General features: G+C 38.3%; 1 protein-coding gene across 12 annotated transcripts in view; it reads left to right on the plus strand.

The window, feature by feature from the left end:
- Positions 1 to 20,885, plus strand: part of nbeab (neurobeachin b) — a 279,115-nt gene that overhangs the window by 229,273 nt on the left and 28,957 nt on the right. For all 12 annotated transcript variants that reach the window (XM_089121103.1, XM_089121108.1, XM_089121105.1 and 9 more), the window contains 4 exons: positions 446 to 561; positions 3,808 to 3,920; positions 13,859 to 13,996; positions 17,849 to 17,968. In XM_089121103.1, coding sequence (XP_088977229.1) covers positions 446 to 561; positions 3,808 to 3,920; positions 13,859 to 13,996; positions 17,849 to 17,968 — 487 coding nt within the window. The remainder of the gene's footprint in view (positions 1 to 445; positions 562 to 3,807; positions 3,921 to 13,858; positions 13,997 to 17,848; positions 17,969 to 20,885) is intronic.

A 20,885-nucleotide genomic window follows, 5' to 3' on the forward strand; every position in this document is an offset into this window, starting at 1 on the left:
ACATGGAAACACATTCACAAAAAACATAAAAACACAATTATTCAAAGAAAGAAAGTCCTGCACGTGAATGGGAATGCCTGAGAGAGGTCCGATTCAGGCGCTGCACCAGAATTCTCTGTTGTTCTCATATTTTTAGCATATGTGCTGCATATACTTCAAGAGCAAAGGCGCATTATGGTCATCTGCAAAGAATCTCTTTTGCTGGAACTGATGCATTCATTACACACCACAGTAAAGAGCGTGACAGCCTTGCGTGTGTGAGCTGGTGTACTCTTTTGTCTTTTTTTTTTGGAAGCTAAATGTTACAATGTCATATTTTGAGTTATAATCCATTTGCGGAACAAGCCAAGTCCGCAATAATCAAAGTAAATGAAAACAAATGTCAAGCTGGACCTGAGCCCTGCTTATTGGTGAAGTTTTGTGCTTGTGTTTTTTTTGTTTGCAGGCGGATTTCTTTGGCCACCCCTCGTCAGCTCTTCAAGTCCTCTAACATGACTCAGCGCTGGCAAAGACGAGAGATCTCGAACTTTGAGTACCTGATGTTTCTCAATACCATTGCAGGTCAGAATTGATTTGCTTGTCAGTATTAACCAGTCATTTAAACTGAAATATTTTGGACCATTTGTAATCAAGTTTGACATCGGCTTTGATGTGAATTGATGAATATGTCCATCGATCAGTGTTTATAAACTGTGTCCGTTAGAATCTTTTGGTTGGAAATGGCAAATTATATTATGTTATTATAACATGATAATAACATTTAAACCATATATATATATATATATATATATATATATGTATGTGGTTTAAATGTTCTTATCAGTTTCTTTTTTCTAACAAAAATAAATTTACTGTCTTTCCCCTCATTATTTATTTAGGTGCTAGATCGTTGCGCAAAAGCTAGAGCCGTGGACTCTTTGGGATAATTAGTGTGTCTCTGTGAGTGTGTGCAGAGTTGAAATATTCTGTTGCAAAGTCTCTGATGTGAACTAGTGAGAATTTGTGCGCACACACACACACCTCCTCTTGACACTGAAATGTGTCATCCCTGCTCGTGCTGCATATTCATGCATATTTATATTTAGCTCCGGCTTGAGTTCGAAACATTATTGTCAGCTAATTAGATGTAAGGCAGAGTTGGAATAGGGTAAAATTCATTAAAGGCAGGAGTGGTAATGACCTGTGCTGACAGAGGTGTCAGTGAAGCCCGGGCCCACCGACAGGAGAGAAAGAGGGGTGTTAATGTGAAGCCGGTCCGCTCCTAATTAAACACTATTGCGGTGATATTAACATCTTCCACCCGGGCCTCGGTCCTGTCAGCTCAACCTCCCCTCATCTCAACCTTTTTCCTCCTCCCGGCCCCACTTCACTATGTGGCATTAACCTGGTTAATCAAGTCTACCTCATCCTAGACCCAGAATATCTCAAGATCATTACGCTCACGGTTCGGGATGAATTGGTTTAGTGTCAGTGCAAGTATCTTAATACCATTATTCCAGGCTATGATCCCCTGTTTTGTTATTGTTTTTTTTTATTTTTTTTATTTTAATTTATTTTATTTTTCCATAGTAGCCTCACAACTAGGTTGCAGTTGTGACGAGACCAGTGTTTTGCTTCGATTATTATTTTTATGTGTATATAAAACATATTGTGTTGATGAAAAAAAAGCAAACAGCAATGAGAAGAAAAAAAATACTGTTTATTTGTTGCATTGTTACTTAAAATAATTAGTAATAATACGTATTATGTTTATCATAATAATGGCAACCGAATAATTATTGGCATGTTTGTTTAATTAACAGCATTAAAACTAAACTGCTCATATTGTATAAAACCACTTGAGGGCTTTATAAATCTTACTGTTTTATCTCTACACTTTAAGAGGAAGATTAATGACAGTGATGGGTCTGGTAATTAGCCCACACACACTATCATCTCCAACCATCATGACAGGCCTGGAGAACCCAGAACCAAAAAGCCCACATAATGAGACAAACTCTCTACGCACGCTCTCTTGCTATTCTCAGCCAGTCATCTGAACTGTGATGCTTCTGTGGGTTAGTACCACTTCGGAGGATTTTAACCTTTTGATTAAAGGTCAGGATCAGGTTTACTTTGTGCCCTCTCAGAGTTCCACAGGAAATACCAGGCTTCCAGTCGTTGTGTGAGTAATGGCGCTGTAAAGATGAAATAGCCCCACTGTATCCCTTCTTTAAGAGATTCTGTATATCAACATGACCAAGCTTCAGTGGCGTCCTCACAGCTCCAGATCACAGCGGTAGCCAGACGAGTCTGGAAACTTTTCTGTCCACAAGCACAAATCACACCAGCACCTTTGCCATGTCTCATAGAGGATTTACAGGCATATATATATATCAAATTGCCATTTTCCAAAAATCATTTTTTTAGGGTTTTTTTGGGGAGGTTTATTTCTTGCTTGACTACAGTTTTCTTTCATAGAAAATACGATATGTAAGATTGGAGCAGAATCTGCCACATATAAGTTTTTTTTTTTTCTCAAACAAAGTAAAGTGTGTGTGTGTGTGTATACAGTGAATATATAATAACGTTTTCAACTTTTAACTTTAGTTTTAAAAATGATATTTTATATATTCAAAATGTCTATATATACAAGTATACATAAATAAAGAGAAAGATTAGAAATTATTTCTAAATCATTTGAAATAAACTAAAAAATTATTAATAAGGAAGAAATCAATAGAATTATTTCTGAAGGATCTTGTGATGCCAAAGACTGGAGTAATGATGCTGAAAATTTAGCTTTGCTGTTACAGAAATAAATTACTGTACATTTAAAAACTATTAAAATTGAAAACAGTTAATTGAAAAATTCTTGTGATATTTCAAAATATTACTGTTTTTACTGTATTTTTATCCAATAAATGCAGCTGTGGTGCGCAAAAAGTTTACATTCATAGCTTTTCACGTGTCTTACATTTCATACTCATTGAAAACTGTCATCTGAGAGAAATTACAGGGCATTTAGAAGAGAGATAAGCCATTTTATAGCTTTCTTCTTATGATTGGATCTCCTGTGACAGTTCTTACCATCTGAAATCCATATTCCTAACAGCAAGGAAACAGACACAGGGCAGAAAGAGAGAGAGAGAGAGTGAGATAAGGAAATATGAAGAGAGAAAAAGACAAAGGCACATCTGGCGTCTATTGCATTGCCGCATATGTGCTCCGTCATGGATACTTCGTATAGGTCTCCATGGTTACCACAACTCTCTGGCCAATCAGAGGAGAGGCCTGACTGTGCCACAGGGAGGGGTGTCAAGGGTACGGTGTCATCTTCTGGAAGAATTTGCATGCCTTTAATTACACCCACTCCACAACTTCACCGCACAATTTTCGCTTTCAAGAAACTTTAACCGAGAAAAGCTTTTAAACCCCTCCACTGCTTGTAATAGAGTCACTAGGCGCTGTGACAGACAACCACACCAACATCTGCTTGTTCATCTCGTTGAAAACTCTATTACTCTACATGTTATTATGAGTTGTTTTCATTTTAGCTCGCAGTGGGATACTGTGTCATTACACGCAACACACTTGTTTCTGTCTTTTTAAAAATGAGGCAGTCATGTCATTGCTATTATTGTATTATGAATTTATAATATCCTATAGGAAGGGATCTTCTCACACCCATTCACCGAGAGGAAAGCACAATAACCCGTAGTCATGAGCCCTGCAAAAATATCTCGGACCAACGTGACTATGTGTCGACAGCTGCAGTGCTGCATCCCACCTGCCTTATACTAATTTCAAATACCTTTACTCTTTCAGGGAGGACATACAATGATCTGAACCAGTATCCGGTGTTCCCGTGGGTCCTTACAAACTATGAGTCAGAAGAGCTGGACCTGACAATTCCCAGCAACTTCAGGGATCTTTCAAAGGTACAAAACACATATTTACATATATTTCATTTCATTTATTTATTTATTTAAACAGGGACAATGTGCAAAAAAACATTAATTAAAGATGCTTTGCACCAGATTTAGCTTAAGCTAGTTTCCATCTGTAGTCCCCCATATATAATATTACCTGCCTGTCTAACTCTCTCTATGTGTGTGTCTGTGCATGTGCACATTGCAAACGAACTAAACTCAACATCAAGCAGCCATCCTCATCTGCACAAACATTTAGGGTTGGTCAGTGTTCTCGTTCAGGTATTTTCTCTCAATCTGCTTTTATATGGAGAGACAGAGTTCATCATTTTAGATTTGAATGCTTTAGAGGTACAGTAAATCATCTGCTTTTACTGCCTACATTTCTCCACTCCAGCTAGTCTTTACTTTCATCAGGTTGTCACATTCTCTCTTTCTCATGCACTCATTTCCTTACGTTTACATCTCACAAGCTCACTGACCTGAAAACAACCAGATTCCTGTCTGAGCGTATCTCTCTCTATTTAGCTATCTCTCTTCCTTATACACTCGTATCCTTATTTCCAAATCATTTCTAAATCTGCAGACTAGAGGACTATCACTCTATGTTGTTCTGGCTTTTCCTGACTACCATTTTGTGGAACCATTGTAGACCTGGCTTTGCAAGATAATTCGTACCCTTTCTGCATTCAGCATCAGGAATATCTGTTTAAAATGTCTCCCCGATAGCGCTGTAGTCCATGTCAGCGTGGCACCAGGTGGGCAGAGGAAGCCCCCTGGCCTGAGGAAGACAGTGATGTATTGTAATGTATGCTTGTGACATCCACCCTGTGCTGTTTACCAGCTTGAGCTGCCTTCATTAGCAGGAGTTCACAGGCCTGCGGCCGTCCTGACGCTTGTCCTTGGCCAACCTGGGGCTCTAACCTCTGAAGGTTCAGTGCTGCTGAAACAAAAACAGGGCTTTAACCTCCCTCACGAGTCCCTTGCTGTGAAGACCCCTGCCTTTGTTCAATAATGTATGGAGGGGTGTGCAGCCTTGGGGGTGAATGTGCGTAAGAGGGGAGTGTGTGTTATTGTAGATAATGAGGTAGGCGGCTTTTTTGGCTTTGTGGTGAACATGCTTTGTTCAGTTCCTGTTCTTTTTTTCCCCAATGTTGCCAAAACATGTGTTCATCCATGTGCCAGGCTTGAGCAAAATTCAGAACTAAAGAATTGGAAACTCCCTTCATGAGTGTGAATTTGAATTGGCCACACCCTACAGGAAGTTCAGTGGGAAAATCAAATGGTATCTATCTATCAATCTATCTATCAATCTATCTATCTATCTATCTATCTATCTATCTATCTATCTATCTATCTATCTATCTATCTATCTATCTATCTATCTATCTGTCTATCTATCTATCTATCTATCTATCTATCTATCTATCTATCTATCTATCTATCTATCTATCTATCTATCTATCTATCTATCTATCTATCTATCTATCTATCTATCTATCTATCTATCTATCTATCTATCTATCTATCTATCTATCTATCTATCTATCTATCTATCTATCTATCAATCTATCAATCTATCTATCCATCTGTCCATCCATCCATCCATCCATCCATCAATCCATCAATCCATCCATCCATCTACTGTCTTTTTTTCTTTCTGTCCATTCGCCCTATACTGTAAAAAATATTGTTGGTTTAAATTAAAAAAATGAAGTAACCTGGTTGCCTTAAAAAGTTAAGTTAATTGAAATGGAAAAAATGAGTTAATACAATGAAGGAGATTGATTTAATCATCAGAAACTCAAAATATTATGTTATCTGAATTACATAAATTATTTAAGTTGATTTGACAAAAGAAAAATGTTGATTACAAATCATGAAAATATTTCTTTACAGTGATATTGTTATGTCTGTTTGTTTGTCTATCATTATATATGTCTCTACATCATCATTTAACCATGATGCCATTTTCTCTTGACCAATTGTTTTAAGTTAAAAGTTTTCTACCTCAGTTCTAATTTGGGGATTGAAGTTCAATTTAAACGGCATTTGTTTAAATTATTATTATTATTTTTTTTTGTTGTGTGTAAAGTTTGCATACCACACAATCCAGTTATGGACAGTTACTGACTACTTGTATATGTGTAAATATAACAAACCCAAAAAGAACATATTGACATCTTGCATTGCAAACTTTCCTGGGAAAACATATAAGTTGGGCTGCCGGTTCTTGAACACACCCTCAAATTCTTACCTGCCATTCTCACACAACTCCCAGAGCCCCAGACACGCAAACCATTCTCCGCCGTTCCGTGAGCCGTGGTCACATGACCTGCCCAGCAGGAAACAGCTGCCAGTCATACCGGTGAGAATGCCCTGCAGCGCTGTGGTGATGGGCAGCATTGTGGAGAACTGCCGAAATATCCCGCTTGATATGTACCATAATTCCCCTCTCAACACCACCTACAATACACACCTGAAGTTATTGCAGCAATAGTGTGTTCATTCAACTGTACAGCGAATAACGAAAAACAGGTCTCTGGGCACCCCGGGGCTAAGACTATAGCACATTTTTGCATGGCAGCTACATTGACATGGTAGACAGATTTATTAGAATCTAATGATTATTTCCTTTTTGATGGACAGGTGGCTGATAGAAAGGGGAAGCCGTCTCGCTTGCAGCTATTAATTGGCGCGTGCTAATGCGAAGCCATCATACCCTAGACCCGCACTGAGTGCAACCACGCCAAACTCTCTTCTGTGATACCATATTATTCCACCTCTTTTGTCCTGCTTTGACAGGAAATTAGATGAAGTGTCTCCAACGGATCTTTTCGATTGGGCTAGTGAGGTAGAGCGGAGAACTGACAGCAAACATAATTACCTTAGTTGTGCAAATCTCTTGTTATGAATGTCTGATTGTTCAAGCGAACATAATTCTAGTTGACTGGACTTGCGTTCACACAATTATCTTGCCAAATATGAATCCTCATGTATCATCAGTCAACATTTTCTCATGAGTTATTTATCATTTTTACATAACTTATATAATATGTAAATATAGTAGTTAAAGCAGCACTATGTAGTTTTTTCAACCTTTATAATATTTTTCCAAAACCGTTGAGATGGTACATCGACTTACAATAGGCTGAATGACAGGTCTGCCATAGCCTGACAGTGTCTGTATCGCTTTTACTGGCACTATGTAACTTCGGGGAGCGGGTAGGAACCTAAGCACAAAAAGAACTACAAAATTCGACTGCTTTACGGCATACATCACTTCCCCCACTTTCTCAAATTCCGACGCGAGAGCCCAACGAGCTGAAGCAGCAAGTAAAACCAAATGTGAAGTGCGTCAGAAACAGAGCGCGCGGGCGATCAGTTACTGTTGGTAATGTGTTGTGTATCTTAGTCCCTCGCTGCATCCAATGTAGACTGCATTGCTTTCTTTTGAGGGCGCTTAACACACTCAAGCAACCCCGTAGAGCCGGGACGGGCAGCTCACGCCAGCTCGAGACGTGAAAGTATACTGATTACTGAGTTTGGTAGAGGCTACATTCTTATAATAGACGACATGACGACATGGCTATTATCCACCAACAAACATTGAATTGAATTAGCATATCGATTATGTAAAACAGTAGCCAGTAGGCTAACGTTACAATAAAGACACTGGCTTGTAAATGTGAGCTACGCGATCTTTTGACATTTGAAAAAAATAAAGCCCATGACACTATATTCATAAGACATGCTGAAATATTTGCCAATGTACCTGGGATGAAGACATTTCACACGCAACACTGGAGTCTGCCCAAGATGTGAGAACTCCTTCCTTCTGCAGAGTTCGGGGAATCGCTTGTCAGCAAATGCACGCGTGTATTTTTGAGAAGACAATACTGTTTCCCAACTGTAGGGGGACCCCAATTATTTATTTGTTTCTAATGACATTTTAGGAAGATGTAATTTTACATCGAAAGGTTAGTCAAGTCACTGTTATGTACCTCAAATAAATTTATTACCAAGAAGATGTATGTGTTGCACCGGCGATTCTCCTTTTCTGTTTGGTCTTGTCCTGCCCTGGTTGCACCGGATTGTTTGGGAATTTACAGAAGTGCAGAAGCCTTTCTTTTCATTTTACAGTTTAGTCCTTTTTGTTAAAACTTAAAATAAAATAAAAAAAAATGTATGTTTTTTTTTTTTTTTTTTTTTTTTTTTGCTTTTTGTATGAATTTATTAGCCGTAAGGTTATACAAAACAAAATACGCATTTAGGAGATGTAAGCATTCAAACTTACAGTCTCTTACTTCTGCTAAAATGGATACACAGATTTTTATAACATCACTGCGGACTTCAGCTTTTCATCACATCTTCTGTCCCATCAAATGCTCTTTAGAATCAAAAGCGTCCCGTCCCCTATGCTAGAAATACCTGGCCATTGACAGATCACACAGCAATATTGGTTGGAGATGTGTGTTTGGTTGCTTAAAAACTGTATGTTGGTTAAGAATGAAATGGCTAGAATTTAATCACACCAATAGTATTGAATCCAAAGTATCATTAGTGCTCGGATTCGCTGTGAGGTAAACTAGCTATTGGCCTTTTGAAAAAGGGGCGGAGCCATTCAAGATGTTTCTGTGGAAATGACATCAACGCATCTTACAAAGCTTTGCGTACCAAGGCTCTTCAGTGGGCCTTTAAAAAAGACCTTTTCCTTACAGCCTCTTTCTGCCTTCCGGCTGTTTACCAGCTCACTGCAGAGAAGTGCATTATTGGTAATGCCGAGCAGGCTTTCTAAAAACCCTGCTGCATTTACCCTCAGAGATGCCATATCTGTTTTTTTCTCCTCTCTGCCACCACCCTCATCCACTTCCTCAGCGCTCGGCGAGTCTTTTTCAGAGCAGCATCTGCTTTGTTGTGACTTGCAGGAGCTTTATTGCATTAGACCGAAGCTGCACATTGTGCTTTCACAGGCTGACGAGGCCTGTGAAAACAAGTGCTACTCCTCCTGACAGCGCACTGCGCACACACATCCTTAATGCAATTTTCTCTGATATATGAAATACAGAATGAGCCTCTCCAGGGGAGGTAGCGCAGATTGCACCAAAAGACGGCACTCTGGCGCATTGCGATGGATAAATGACTAGCTTATCTTTTGAACATGAGAGAGTGGCCCACTGAATGATAATTGTTCTTGAGGTTGTAGATTGTATGCAGCAAAATGAGGTAACATAGTGAAAGAAGGACATCGTTTCAAATGTTGTTTTGTGGTTAGTTGTCATTACGTTTCATGGGCTTGACAAAGCAGACCTGTCAGAAGTCGTTTTTTTTTAGTTTTTGTCGCTTTTTGACAAAGTTCATTTCTGCTGCCCATACTATGTGACTGTGATTAGAGCGTGGGTAAACTATAGTGACAGTGTATTTATAAATTCATCTCATGGTACTCTAGTTTTAATTTCTGTAAGAACATGCAAACGGATGAATTCATGAAGACAAAATGACATACGCATCCAGTGCGATTATTTAAAACTTACAGCATAAAGAAGTCTGCGTTTAAATCCGTCCAGTTCATTAGCACACTAACTCTTTACATCTTCTATAAAAACTATTTAAAACGTGACAGTCTTCATGTTTAGCTGAACCCGAAGTCAAATGTTTTTCTTTTATATATAGCTAGAGAAACTAACAAATAAATGCATGCCTTAAGCTTTTTTGTGGCCTCGTATCGTATCACCTCTTATACAGCAAATGTCTTTTTAATTTTCAGCTAATTAGCGTATTGAACTAGTATTGTCCCTGCATAGGTGTCCCTGAGGATTTGGTTTAATTAGGTCACAAGGGATGAGCTCATATTCTTTCAATAGTCTATACTTGACGAAGATGTGTGATGTGATATAATTGTGGGTGACTTTTATTTTGTGCCCACAGATATATGGGTCCTCCTAATTATAATTAATGAATAAAAATTAACTTCTAAGTGAATATTTTTTTTCATTAGTTTACACAGATTTAATTAGTTAATTAGCACTTATATTCTACACCAATTGAAAAAAATCTATGGCAAAAAATGGATGACTGAATAATCTGGTTGGGTGTATTTGTGTGCATGTGCGTGTACATTTCTGTATAATATTAGTATATTAGTATTCATTTAATATTTAAACATGTGTGAAATATTACAACTTCTGGCACCCTTTTCTATGGTAGTTTTTTTTTTCTTTCTTCCAAGACACATCATGTGCTTTAAATACGTTTTGTTGCTTTGCCAAAACTTCTTTTTTTGTCTTTGACAGTATTTTTGTATAGCTTGAATTTTTTAGGCGGTTGGGATTCTTTAATCGGCTGCCCTGCTTTCACTATTAGCATCTGTTGCGGGGTGTTTCCTCAGGCTAGTTTGGGGAACGGGAGTCTGGAAAACCTTAAATTTACACCAAGCCCTGTTTTCTATTTAAGACTGATTCCCCACAGGGTCTCGCACAAGACAATTACATGGTTCTTTGTTCACCCTGTTAAGTGAACTGAGCATGTCATTGAACATTGAATAGGAAATAGTAAATTGTTATATGGCTAGTGAGGTTAGCATAGATGCTAACTGCACTGCTTTGTCCTTTTAAATTGGCTTGTTGATACAAAACTAATTTTGTGATATGTACTAAAAAAATCCTAAAAGCTCCATACACCAAACATATGGGGCATTTTCAAACGACTATACCCACACAAACCACTTTTAAAGAAATAATAAAAACAAAGATGGACAGTTTTGCTGCTATTTGACCCAGCGCTGCAAGCCATTTGTGTTGCCTGTCTGTTCCACAGCTGCTGTGCTGAACTGGGAAAACACTCTATGTCATGCCAAGCACAATATTTCCCTGGTTAAGTGGGTCTTTTTGCTGCTATGAGATGGACTCATCTTGCAGCCAGCGCTGGTCCCACTAAGAAGGTTTTTACAGTGTGCTAGACTTCCTGTGGCTGCTCCCCCAATCACGGTCAGCCCTAGACGTCACATGGCAGGTCATTATCAGCTCATAAATCTCAGCAGATCTCCATAAACTTCTCTTTCATTCGCCCCAACCGTGCTAACATCGGCGTTGGATGGTCATTAGAAAGGAAAGGAATGAAAAGCAGCAGGGTTGAGGGACGGTTTTGAAGTGAGGGAAGAAAATAAAAAGTCACTTTTGTTTTACGAAAACGAAGGTTTTTGCCTTCGATCTTTCTGAGGAAAAAAAGCAAATTTGTGGTACTTCTGCATTAAACCGTGTAGAGTTGTTTCCTTTCGATTAGAAAATGCCAGATATATCTCGAGATATATGTTATGACATTGCTCTGTTATTTATGCCATGCTTTGAGTCTAGACAAATTTCCCACACTGCTCTAAACAAGCAGACGCTCTCCCACGCTCACACTCGACTCTTTGAGATCTCAGGGAGTATTGATCTCCCTCTAGGGCCGGAGCTGTCCTTCTCATCAATAACACGTAGTATATTAATATTGACTGCCCAAGAACACGTGTCGCCCGTTGATTGAAAAGCTGTGGAGGCCAATTTGATCCAATCTAAAAGTTTCTTCATGGAATGAAGTGCTTATTTGGTTAAAAACGATAGGAGTCTTAAAAGCTTGACTGGGCTTTGTGAGTTATTTTAAAGAGCTATTTTACTTGGTCACAATCCTCATTTGCAAAAAGGTCTGACAAAACAACTAATAAGCTTGAAGTCGCTAGTGGCAAAATGAATTCATTTGGTCATTAGTAGTAATGCTTTTAATTTTGAAATGTTGTAATCTCTATTTTTCTAATGAGACTATATATTTATGCAAACAGGTGTTTTCTGCTACAATACTTCTGCATCCAATTACCTTTTTGTTTTGACTGAATCATTTTATATTTTGCTTGTGGACTCTAATATGATTTCAGGGTAATTATAGGCCATATATATATATATATATATATATATATATATATATATATATATATATATATATATATTTTTTTTTTTTTTTTTTTTTTCTTGAATCATGAACAGAAATAAAATATAAAAAATACTAAATATCAAATCTTATTTGACCACTGCAAAGTGCTGTTGGTGCTGATGTTTGATGTGTGTTTTTGCATGCAATGAGCAATACTAACAAATATGAAGATGTTTTCATCATGGGGAATCCATGCAGATGTTCTTTACAGATGTTACCCTGAGAAACAATTACAGTCTGAATAGTGCTTATGATGTAGTTGGATACATCCTCTGTCTAAGTTTGACTTTCAGCCATTACAGGATTTAGAGAAGAGAGACTGTTACAAATTGTTTATGTTGGATGATGACAGGTTTATCAACATCCGTATGTGTGTAAGAGAGAGTGAAAGGGAGGGAGAAAAAATTCCAGGGCCGAATAAATGCCAGTATGAGTGTTTACTGTAGACATTGTGCAGGATTTTCTAGAGTGGTTTAACAGCAGAAGGATGGTCAAGGCAGAGCAGTGTGGACATACAGGGTGTAAATCAGGTCAGACAGGGTTAAGCCAGGCCAGATTACTCTCTGTCTTTATCTGAGGCCTTTCAGCTTGCCTTACACACACATAAACACATAGAAACAGACATGGGACAGCTAACTCTATATAGATAGGCCTATAGTTAACAGGCAAACTAAATAACTTTATTCTGTAAACAAATATTAAAGTTTTTTTTGTTTTTTGTTTTTTGCTCAAAAATTCAAAAATGTAAATTCTGTCACCACCTTCTCACATTCACTTCAAAAATGTGGTTGTCATTCAGTATACATTTGGAGCGTTCATGAGAGAAGTAATAATGTTTGATTTGTGAATGAATCATTCTTTTGAGCTAAATCTTTTCAATGAATCATTTTACAAAACCAGCCTGAATGATTAATTCCGCATGTCACTTGTTCCTTCAGCAAATCACTAGAAATATTCAAAATTTCTCATTTTGTGTGCCAGAATAAAAGAAAATATTGAAATCTTGATGGAAATAAACAATAACCCAGGGTTTGAAATTAACTTTTTCACTCACTGGCCAATTTGGCTACTTAATTTTTAAGTTATCGGCCATTCAGAAAGCCCCCAAAGAAAGAATTCATACATTCATTTCTTATTCAAACAAAATCCTGTCATCCAACAATCTCCTCTCTTGCTCTTTCATCCTTTTTTACCAAATATGTATTTTAGGTGGACAGATCAATACAGTACAAAAGAACATTAAAACATGTTAGGATGTTGGAAAATAACAATGTCTTTTCCGTTAAACAATGCTTTTCAATCTTCGCTATTGAACAAGCGTGCTGTCATTTGTTGCGTAGTGACTGGTATGTTCATGTAAGCCAGATACGTGTAGATTCTGCACAATATATCATGATGACTCACGAGTTCAGTATTTGAGCTAAATATGCCAAATTGTAGTATGTCCTACATTTCTAAACCCAGTGCACTTGGGTTTAGAAATCAACATCAGGCACAAATTGACCCAGAGCGAATCCTCAAGGTCCTTCAGAGAGAGTACATAGGATAGTAATACTGCGTGACAGATAAACCTAAAGAAAAAAATCCACTTGTTTTTCCTCAAGGAGTTCTGCCTCCTCTATCAAACATTCATGAAGATACTACACACACACACACACACACACACTCACCGTCGCACGCAAACCTCTCAGCTCCACAGATGTAATGCGTGGCATAAGTCTTCTTTATGTGACGGTTGGTTATCGTTTGTGTATGGAAAGTGCACGGAATGAGAACAACATGGCTTCCGTCAGCGTAACAGTTTGAGGGCAATGGTTTGTTTTTCGCTTGTGCGTGCTTGTTGGATGTCATTTAAATCAGAAGATTTAGAAAAATGAAAATGTTTATTATTGCATATGTTTCTTACATAAGTGCACATAACAAAAATAATGCAATGTTGACCTGACAACCTTCCTGATTATTTTTTATGTGTGTTTCCTCAGCCAATCGGAGCACTGAACCCAAAGCGTGCTGTGTTCTACGCCGATCGCTATGAATCCTGGGATGAGGAAACTCCACCATGCCACTACACAACTCACTATTCCACTGCAGCCTCCATCCTCCACTGGCTGGTCCGAATTGTAAGTCCTCTTGATTGGATGAATTCAAGGAATTTGATACCTTCACCGTCTGGGAAGTACTTAGTTGTTAACCGATAGTTACCGGATAGTTAACCGAGTTGTGCAGCTTCTGGCTCATATTATGCCCTCTGTGATAGTTATATCATGCAGATCAGTTTTCGAAAGGAAGCACAATTACCTTATCCTGGATGCCCACGCCCACAACATTTTTTGGTCGGGAAGTTCGGTCTGGACTCGATCCATTGAGGAGAAATTATGATCAGACAAAACATGAACGGGCCAATCAAATTCCCAGGGCGGGCTTTAAACGATGATGGACAGATGATCTGCAGGGACGTAATCATCACGTAATCAAGAAGAGCGCTTAACTGGTTTCCCTCAGAGATGACTGCAGCTGGATAATTTAGATGTATAGATTCCGTTGTCGTGTCTGTTATAAAATAAATCGACAGCGCATTCATTTTAATAGTCGAACAGAAAACTGCAATCAAAGGATTTGTCGATCGTAAAGATATTTTTGCCGTCCTTTCCTACATGATTCGGGAAAAGTGTAACTTATCAGCTGGCTCTGAAGGTTGCTAAGAAGTTGGGACGTATTAAAAAGCCTGTGGTCGTTGTGATTTCTCCTTTGGTCGCACTCATGAAGGACCAAGTAAGAACCAACACTCGTTATTTTACTTCTAAAATAAGTAAGTTAGTTGAAAACTGCGCTATGCAAAGAAGTTGACTTACTGCATTGCTCTGATTGGTTGTAGGTCTACCGACTATCCAATTGAGTGCAGAGTTTGTTTTTTTCCTGGTTCGGTTAAGACACGCCTCATAATCAAAGCCCTATGGAGCAGTATCAGACTCATATTCTCTCTAGATTATGAGTATGACGAAGTCAGGCTACAATTACCTCACCCCTTCATGAATATTCCAATGATTACTACACAAATACTCATTTTTATTGGAATTGAAGATTTGAATTGCATTTCACTAGTTCACACTTACAAAAAACATAGGAAGAGGGCTCCGAGCTCGGATATTTGTTCCAAACCCAGAGTACTCCCCCAGTATTGCTGGTTAAGGAGTAACCAGGCGAGTGTGAGGAGATTATTGAGGAACTATTGAGGAACATTGGTGAGTTAAATGAGTATATATTAGGGCGGTCACGTGTTATTAACAGCGTTAACTCAAACCCATTTTAACTGTGTCAATTTTTTTTATCGCGCGATTAACAGCCTTTTTGTCCTAGCAAACTTTGTAGGTTTTTTCACATGCTTTTGCAACAGGACGTGGCATGAGCGTCGCTGCGCTCTGAAACCCATTCATTTCAATGGCTTGCGCCGCACGAGGACGTTTTGTTGCTTCGACGACCAAAGTGCAAGCATATCTAGCTAGACCGGAAACAAAACAACAGGCACGCCGCACACACTTGTTTGGGCTTGCGAGCCGGCCAAATAGTAGGTTAACGTTACGTTTTGACTGGAGTGCGAGACGCCGAAATGGATGCCAATAAGATGCTGAATGGAAAGTTTATTTTTACAAAGTTGCCAAATGGTTCCATTGACAAGACCAAAGTGATATGTTTGTTTTGTCGTTGTGAACTGAGCTATTCTCATCACAGTACATCCGGTCTGCATATGCGGACTCAGTTTTCTTCTGTGTTACCACGACTATAAATCCATGCATTCTTGCTGTGGAGACAGGTCAAAGATGAATATTTTATGATTTTATTACTTTTCACAGCGTATTAAAAGTAAAAACTGTACAGTATACAGTATTCATAAGTTACATAATTGTATTTCATATAATATACAATAATGTCATTTTTACTTGTTATCAAATGTGATAATTGCAAGTTCCTTTAAAATATCAAAATATGCTCCCCATACACCTGTTTTAAATAAAATAACGATGTCATAATATTGTGAGATTTACACCATTATAGAAACAATTGAGATTGAATCGACTTTTTTCTGTGATCCATTTGCGTTTGGGTAGCATTTTTCGACGAGGCAGCACAAATCGTCAGACTCTGCTATCGATTCGCGCAATGGTAGCATTTTTCGACAAGGCAGCAGAAATTGTCAGAACAACAGCGAAAAGCAACGGCGGATCCCTGGGGATGTTTGTTTCCTTGTCAGATGAAGAACTTTGGTGTGACATGGTAGCAAAACGGCAAGCCAAGATGCTGAAAAACTGTCGAGGAACATTGCTGAGTCAAATAAGTGTACACATATATGGGTCTCCAACTCAAGCTGATTGGATAGACGTTGATTACTGATTGTCGACAGCTGGTTGGAATAATGTGATAATTGGATCAATTATTTGAATGTGAACTTTGTTAATAAAACATCACTAAAATTCTTATATTAACATGGCCCCATGCAAAATTTAATCCAGAATATGAAAATGTTTCAAAATGCATCACGCAATTTTGGCATTACTTTAGAAATGATGCCGTCAAGACTCTGTGTATACATACAACATTCCCATACGATAACCCCGAGCCCAGTTAGTGGATCAAATCTCCGTCAGTCAAAGCACACGTTAGCACGTCCTTTCACCGCACAAGTGAATCAGCCCCTACATCTCAATCTGCGAGCTTGATGTTCCGCTACAGAGAGCCGGTGAGTGGATTTCACAGGCTGGTAAACAGGCATATGTGAAAGAGAAGTCAAAAACCTCTGTGTAATGATTTACAGGCTGGTATGTGACAGCTTTATGCCTCTCAGACAGCATGCGGAGCGCTGGGAAACATGTCCATCATTGTCTCCTGCTAACGTCCTCGCTTGCCCTGACTCTCCAATCGCTGATGGGGGACGAATGGACTGGTACAAAAAAAAAAAAAAAGAAGCCTAGATCAGCAAAGAAAATGTAGTTGTTCCTAAGGTTAAGAGGAGATTGGGTTTGAGTATCTCCTGAGGCTTTAGTTTTCCTACATTTGTTACACCATATCACACTGTCTTACAATAATAATAAACAATTGTTTTTTTACACAATGCAGTTTTTCCACTGCATTTCATTTCATGCCAGAGCTCAAATCAGTCATGCATAGTGTTTTTTTTTTTTTTTTGCATCACAATTCATGATGAATGCAGTCTAAACCGAGTGTGTGTAATTTGATTGAAAATGCATTAAAATGTATCATTTTGTTCATTTATAAGATTGCTGTATAATCAAGCATCTTTTAATGAGGATTTGGCCTATCCATCTTTGAGAGAGAAAAAAATTAAAACACATAATGAGAACTTCCCAGATCCCAAGCGGACCATTGCGTTTATGATGATGATTTGGAAGGTTCCCCTGGCAGCTCTTACACCAGGCCTGACTGAGACTGTAGACACCATCATCTTTTCCTCTGGCTGATCCAGCATCTCCATGTCAACTCCTCACACTGCCAACCCAGACTGATGACCCTGAATCTGCCAATTAGAGCCAGAGCTGGGCTCCTCAGTCAACAGGCCATATAATTAACTCTGCCTCAGGCACTGTTATAGAAAATGAGAGGACAAAAAATAAAAAAAACCTCCACAAACTCTCCATAATCTGACAGATGAGTCCCTACATTGAGATGTTTGTGCAAACGGAACGTTTCCCAGAGCAATGGAGAAGGTCTCCATCACGAGATTGAATCCAATTACCACAGAAATGAATGCAGATGAATTTATTTTATTTATTCCGCTGATGTCTCGGGCTCTGAATAGCATTAGCACTTTGCAAAACTGTGCAGATTTGTCTAAACAAGCGCCTAATTAGCAGTCAGAATCATGTGATCCCGCTACAGTTATTTTCACACAAGATGTTTTTGAGCTTATTTGGGTCAATGCAAGTGACAGTGTTGTTTTTGTGTCTACTCAATTGCAGGAGCCTTTCACCACGTTCTTCCTAAACGCCAACGGCAACAAGTTTGATCACCCAAACCGCACTTTCTCCGGTATCGCCCGCTCGTGGAGACACTGCCAGCGTGATACTGCGGATGTGAAGGTAATCAGCTATCAGTTTTTGTACATTGTAATGTCTAAACAGGCTCGTTGCCGTCAAAAACCGAGTCATTAGTGCCTGACTGTAGTGATGATATAGGGACAACATTACTAGCTGCAACTGTGAGGAATTGACTAAACAATTCCTCGAAGAGTTTCTCTTTTTAGTCCAATCAATCAACCAAAATTGGTATCATCCAGTTCCCAAAAAAACAACAGATAGGATTGTTTTGATTCGCAACAACATTTAGTTCATGTAGCTTCCGAGCAGCTTCAGTGATGTTTTTTTTTTCAACATTTTTGTGAAATCAACATTTTTCTTCATAAACATTTTTCTTCATAAACATTTTAAGTAAAACATTGCTCAACATGCACATATTTCAGAGCGCCATCACTTCATCATCGTAATGGTTGTTCCCTGTTGCCTCCCCGCGCTGCGGCTCAGCAAGAGCACTCGAGCTGACCTAAAAGTGTCATACTTTTCCAACACACTCAGTGACGGGTTAGCTTCGCCCCAGGCAATTAATAAAGCATTAATGACAAAAGCTATTTAAAATGTAGTCTTTTATGTAAAGGCAGGGCTTTTTGCTACCCCGGGCTGGGGAACAGCATCCAACAACACGAGGTGCGGGCGATGTGCACGGCAAGAGAACGGCTGTACAGCGAAACACTAGATATGTTAGCTAATACAGGCCTCTCGGAACCCTTACGGTGTCTGCATGGATCATGTTAAACACATTTAATGGTCAGCAATCTGTTAGGACAGAAAATAGGGAATTTTTTGTATTTTCTTGTGTAGCAGGAGTTGCTTTTTATTATGTATGAGCAGCATTTTTATCATAAACGACTAGCTTTGTATTGTATTACCTTGCTGTATGTATTCCTATACTGTTTGAATGACTGGTTATTTAATAGAGCTTATAGCAATAATACAGACCATCAGATGTTTGTAATATGTATGTAAAAACTTGTGTGTGGTGTTAAATGTGAATTTTTGGTTTGAACAAATCTCCAACAAAACCATACTTTTGTTGTGAAATGTTTTTTTTTTGCAATATAATATAATATAATGAATCTATAGAAATAATGAAAAAATAAATCTGATATTCCATTTTTTGTTCTGTGTGCATTTTTAAAATTGCACATTATTTAAAGTTCGGTAGATTTTTGTAACTTTTTTTAGAAATATTTTGGTTAAATTATTAATTTATTTAGTATTTTTTTATTGCTTTTATGTTATTTAGTAATGCTGCAGTGACCTTTAGAGGTTTATTCTGCATCACATCGCCCTGAACTTAGTCATTACCCACAATTCTCTGTAATGATCATATGCAGCACAAAACAGCTAAATAACAACATTAAAAGAGCAAATTCACTGTTCACTGGCCCATTTTCCCAGACCACTTCCTCAGAACAGGCCAAGTCCATTAAAGGTCATAATGGTGAATGTCGTTGAGCTTTTTCGGTTATATATATATGAAGAGTTCAGATGCAAAAGCCTCTAAATGCCATTTGAAATTTTCTTCTAAAATGACCATTTTTACCAAGCTTGTATATTTAAGTTCAGTAATTTCACTTAAATGACAATTAATAGGTAATCTTCATTGCCATTTAAGTGAAATTACTGAACTTAAATATACAAGCTTGATAAAAATGATCATTTTAGAAGAAAATTTCAAATGGCACTTAGAGGCTTTTGCATCTGAACTCTTCATATATATATATAGATTGATAGATAGATGGCCTTGTCAAAAGACACCTTCTGCTAAGAGTAACTCCTCCAATCATCAACATCTTCTCAATAATCTGTCTGAGGGAGTGTGATGAGGCAGTCGTGGCCGGTGACAGCTCTCCAGGAGGGTGTCATTAGGGCGAACGGTGTAAAGCTGAAGAGTTTGAGTGTGATTGACTTGTCAGCCCATTATGGGGCTGTAGAGGAATTATTGGCTCACGAACGAAGCGGGATCGGGACGTGGATCACGGCACTAGCCTCCCAAACTGTTCGCAACTAAGTAACTGTCTGCAAAGTTTATAAACCAACCCTCCTGTGTGAGAACAGACAGAGCTTGGTCCAATTTTGGTTGTTAATTTTGCTTTATAGTATTTATTTCATATAATAAAATTCTTTTAAAATGTAATTATTAATTAAAAATATATAATTATAATTTACAATAATCCTAATATAATACTAAATCAGTTTTACCCCGATGTATTTCTGTTAAAAATGAATTGTATTGTTTATTTATAGATTTTGCTTTTCTTTTCTTTGTTTTGCTTTGAATTGCTGAAGTGAAACCTCAAGCTTACAGGGGGTCGTGTTTGTGAATATTCATAGATGACGTGTCGAGCAGCTTAGCTTCTATTGGTTGCTTACAGTATTTTAGAGCTGTGAGAGATATTTGAGACATCCTAAAGGACTGATGAAATACCCGGACTTAACCGCCATAAAATAGGGTGCATTTTTAAATCCTGACCCTACAACAAAAGCAAGCTGTGTTTTATTGTAAGCATACTGTTTCTAGTGACCCTTCATGTGAAAGTCCTCTTGTTTTACAGTGCTTTAGAGAACTCTTTTATACACACCAAAGGGACGTAGTTAAACAGCTCATTTCAACAGGCGGTGTATAACAGCATCTTGAATCCAAAACAGCAGCGTTGAGGAGAAAACATTCAACCTGTCAGGTTCAGATGTGTGCGGGCAGAATGAGGTCTTAAATGATTTTAAATGGTTTTAAAGGTTCTTCAAAGGCAAGAGCTTTTGACTGACACTAAACAGGGAGGAGGTCACATTCCTCGTGTGCACATGCCCCAATGTACAGAGGCGTCTCTCACGGGGAATTATGGGTAATTTGCACTGATTCGGCAGTGAGAACGGAGAAGGATTGGGAATGTGGCAGCTTTGGATATGAGGCTATCAAGGT

Source organism: Pimephales promelas, chromosome 16 (assembly GCF_988280905.1).
Source record: "Pimephales promelas chromosome 16, fPimPro1.hap1.1, whole genome shotgun sequence".
NCBI classification, from domain to species: Eukaryota; Metazoa; Chordata; class Actinopteri; order Cypriniformes; family Leuciscidae; genus Pimephales; species Pimephales promelas.